The 4559-nt window shown below is 38.3% G+C and overlaps 1 protein-coding gene across 1 annotated transcript; it reads right to left on the minus strand.

Annotated features, from left to right (window-relative positions):
* Positions 1 to 1671: 1671 nt before the first annotated feature.
* LOC145823734 (uncharacterized) lies at positions 1672 to 2091 on the minus strand. Its single transcript, XM_082923258.1, has one exon. It carries the CDS (start codon positions 2089 to 2091, stop codon positions 1672 to 1674), a length of 420 nt encoding a protein of 139 aa, XP_082779384.1.
* Between the last annotated feature and the right edge of the window lie 2468 nt (positions 2092 to 4559).

Below are 4559 nucleotides of genomic sequence, written 5' to 3' on the forward strand. Positions count from 1 at the left end.
GACCTAAGAAGCTTCGAATTTCAGATACGTTAGTAGGTCGTGGCCAATCTACGATTGCTACAACTTTTTGGGGTTCAACCGAGATGTCATTCTTGTTAATGATATGACCGAGGAAGTGTACACCAGTGATTCAGAATTCGCATTTCTTCAACTTGGCATAAAGTTTGTGATCACATAGTGTTTGTAGAATCGTTCGCAAGTACTGCTCATGGTCTTCCAGTGACTAGGAGCATATGGGAATGTCATCAACAAAGACAATGACGAACTCATCAAGATAGGGTTTGAACACCCGATTCATGAGGTCCATAAAAGCTGCTGGAGCATTTGTGACACCAAATGGCATGACGAGGAACTCGTAGTGCCTATAACGTGTTCTGAAGGCAGTCTTTTCGATGCTTTTCGTTTTGACTTTTAGTTGATGGTAACCAGAATGCAAGTCGATTTTCGAGAATACTTGAGCGCCTCTGCTGATCAAACAAATCATCAATTCGTGGCAGAGGGTACTGATTCTTGATGGTGACCTTGTTCAACTCCCTATAATCAATGTATAACCTCATCGTGCCATCATTTTTCTTTACGAATAGTACTGGAGCTCCCAGGGTGAGGTACTAGGTCAAATAAAACCTTTGTCTAATAGTTTCTGGAGTTGGGTCTTTAGTTCTTTTAATTTCGTTATTGAAATGTGGTAAGGAGCTTTTTAGATCGGTTGGGTACTAGGTTGGGTTTCAATAGTGAACTTGATTTCCCGGTCAACTGGGGTACCAAGTAGGTCTTCGGGAAAGACATCTGGGAATTCTCTAACCATGGGAATTGCATCAACGATGGGGGTCTCTTTTTGAGTATCGATCACATAATAGATACAACTAAAACAACCCTTTCTTAGAAGTCATTGGACTGTTATAGAGGATATAAAGTAGGGAGGGCTGGAAACTCCAGTCCTATCAAAGACAAGCCCGAGTTGGCTTGGTAACCGAAGGGAGACCTTTTTGGCTTTTCAATCAATAGAGGCGTGGTTGGCAACTAGCTAATCTATTTCTAGGATTATATCAAAGTTACCAATGCAGAGGGAAATCAAGTTTACGTATAAGGTTTTGCCTTTTAGGGATATGGCACAAGATTTGTACACATCAGCACTAAGGGCAGAATTAGCAGAAGGAAAAGACACAGACAATATATATCCTAAGGTTTTGAGTGTTGATGCCAACTTGGCAGCAAAGTGTGGTGCAACAAAAGAATGAGTTGAACCAGAGTCAATGAGAACATGAGCTAAATGACCATAGACATAAAGTGTACTTGACACAATGTTTTTAGTCACTTCCGATTTTCCAGGTACCAAGGCAAAAGCTCTTCCTTGGCGTTTTTGGTTCTTCCTCACTTCTCCAAGTCCTGTGGGTTTTCTGATTGGTTCAGAAGGGCCGGCTATAAGATTAGTAAGCTTTGGACAATCTTTTAGCAAGTGGCCATGCTCTCATGTCTCGATGGCATCATCCCGAATGAGCCATTCCACAAGTAGGGAAATTAGAAATAGTGCCACCTATGGGGTTAGTAGGACCTGGATTGCCTGAACTGGTTGTACCCGCATTTACCTTCTTTGGGGGTACAACACTAGATCTTCTGTTGTTTCTTTCCTAATATTGCTTCTTTTGGCTTGTTTCTCAAGAACGGGAGGCTTTAATCCCCTTTTTTCGCGATGTATGTTCGATCCACCACATTCGCATAGATTGGTAGTTTCAAAACCTCAAGCCTTTCTTTGATTTCAGCATCTAATCCTACTTCGAATTTCCTTGTTTTTCGAGCTTTGATGGGGATGACATATGTCGTAAATCGAGCGAGTTGTGTGAACTTGCTCTCATATTCAACCACCGTCATGGTTCCTTGCTTTAGATGTATGAATTCCAACGCTTTTTGTTCCCGTAGCGAATCTGGAAAGTATTTTTCATAAAATACTTCTAAGAATCTTGCCCAAGTCATGATTTCTTCTTTCTCCAGGGTGAGAAGCCACCATTCCTGCACATTATCTTTGAACGTGAAAGTGACAAAAGTTACCTTCTGTCTTTCGGTGCAAGGTAAGGTGTGAAAAATCTTTTCCATGTCTTTAACCCAAGCGTCTACTACCATTAGGTTTGGACCACGCATAAGAAGCTCAAATTCCTATCCTAGGTGTACCACGCCAAAACAAACCTATGCGGCCTGAATGATGTAAATAGGGACGGACTGTATGTATCTGCAAAATGCTCGGTCGACAATCTAGTCAGGTGTCTCGATGTATGTTAAGTCATTGCTAAAATCAACATTCTGAATATTAATAATTTCCAAAAGGTTAGGGATGGCGGTGAATATGTAGTCTATGGGGTAAATATTTCCCTTTCTCTCAACAAAATCTAGGGGCCAAGGGCCAACTATGTGGTGAGGGGGGTCAAATCCTGGGGCAAGGCCGAGTATGCGGTTAGGTCCAAGATATTGTCCGCGGGTGTAGGCAGGGCTCTGCCTCCACGATAAGTATGTTACATCATCAAGATCGGCCTGTACATATATTGGCCGATCCATCAATTGGGTAAGGCCTGGATGTAGTCGCTTAACTATGTCTTCCGAGTCTCCCTATCCTTTTGGTGAGGCGGGGGCGTAGTGCTCTGCTAAGATTTTCTCCAAATTTATAGCCCTGAGCTCCTCCCAGAATGCCTCATTATGATTAAACTCGGACATTCCTACATCACCAGAATTAGCCATAGTACAAACGTGAGATTCATACAAGGACTAATGTGGCAGGTAAAAGATTTATTTATTTCTTTATTTTATTTTATTTATTATTTCTTACCATTGCTCTGATACCACATTTGTCATGACCCAACCCCAGGGTCTTAGGACTGGAATCACTACTTACTAATTAATTCTAATCTTAATAATTAAATGACGCAGCTGGAGGCAGAATGGAAGTAAGAAAATAATTAAACATAAAATTTACTTCATTAATGATCGAAAATACATCTATGGGGCTTTTATTATTTTATTATGCGGTGACAAAAGTTTAGAAAAGGAAAAAAAAAAAAGAAAAAGAAAAAGAAAGGAAAAGCAAAATGTAATAGGTCAGCATCACATTCCATGCTAGTTCCACTATATAGGTTATAGTTCTTCCTTACATCTCATTACTTGAAAAGGGTAATAGCTATAAGCACACAGTAGAGTGAGAAATATTATGCCAAGAGTATTGGGGGCATAAAATAACCATGGATAGTTATTTAAGCTAAAATATTTAAAATAACTTAATTTGAATAAATAAATCATTTAAGTGGCAAAATTGAAATTATGTAAATAACTAACCATAACCACGGTATAGAACAGAACAGGACAGAGGTCACTGGAGTGACAAACGGAACAGAGGTCAATGGATCCATGGCAAATAGAGAACCACAAGGTGACTAATCAGAAGCCAATAGTTTATTTAAGTCCCCCAAGGCATGGGACTCATGTGTTGATACTTACAGAAAATAATTATTTACAAAATCATTGTCAAATAATTTCTAAAATTTAAACAAACATATCCATGAGTTTCAATTTAAGCAAATAGAGTTCATAAAATAATCAACGTAATTGAAATATTAATATAATTTATAAAATAAAATTTTGTAAAATAAATTATGGTAACTCAAAACATACGTAAAATATATTATAAAACATGTTATGGTAGCTCAAGGTATAATATAACTCAACTTAATATTGACCCTTAACCTTTAGTTTCTTACTCTTGATTTCCCTCATCCCTAACTGTCTGCGGCACCTATGTTACATATATGTTTTTTTTTTTTTTCCCTTTGCTACTCCATTGGTTTACCATGTACTCCTTATATACCCGAAGGTAATGCTGATTTACCCTATTTCATTATTACCCTCCCTAATGACTCACTTCCCTCAATTACTAGGTGTGGCAAGTGGTAATTGCCCTGCAAAGACACGTTGTTGCTAAATCCTTACCTATGATCTCAAATATTTGTATCCATTAAGACTAGTATTTATCTTAAATATTCTTTTGCTTTACTTAGCTTTATATCAGTTTTGTTTTGTAATCCCTAATCACATACCCTCATACCATTCAATATTTTATTTATTCAAATTATTATATATATATATATATTTTGGGTGTCATAACAACAATGGGAAGAAATGCAACAATTTAGATGAGGTGATGTAGGTCATGGATCACAATATGATGCAGGTGGTAGTTCTGGTGCACGGAGTAGTGGTCAAAGAATGCCGAAAGGGTTAGGTATTGTTAATGTTTTTTGTCGATCAAAATCCGTGCGTGAAACTGGTGGGAGTGGACGTAATTGGATTAAGCCCAATGCTTCTGAAGCAAGGTTGAGAGCAATGGATGTAGAACTCCAAAAGAGCAAGAGTACAAAGCAGCGAAAAATCTCTACAATGAATTTACAGAAGTTAAGGGAGTGATTGGGATGGGTAGTGTCCAAGTTTATACTCTATAATCGTATTCCATTCAATGCAGTTGATTTAGAGTATACACAACCTATGCTTGATGTTGCTGCTGAAGTAACGCTAGGAATAAA

The sequence above is a fragment of the Camellia sinensis genome, chromosome 4, assembly GCF_055761805.1.
Source record: "Camellia sinensis isolate YWXY chromosome 4, ASM5576180v1, whole genome shotgun sequence".
In the NCBI taxonomy this organism is placed as follows: domain Eukaryota; kingdom Viridiplantae; phylum Streptophyta; class Magnoliopsida; order Ericales; family Theaceae; genus Camellia; species Camellia sinensis.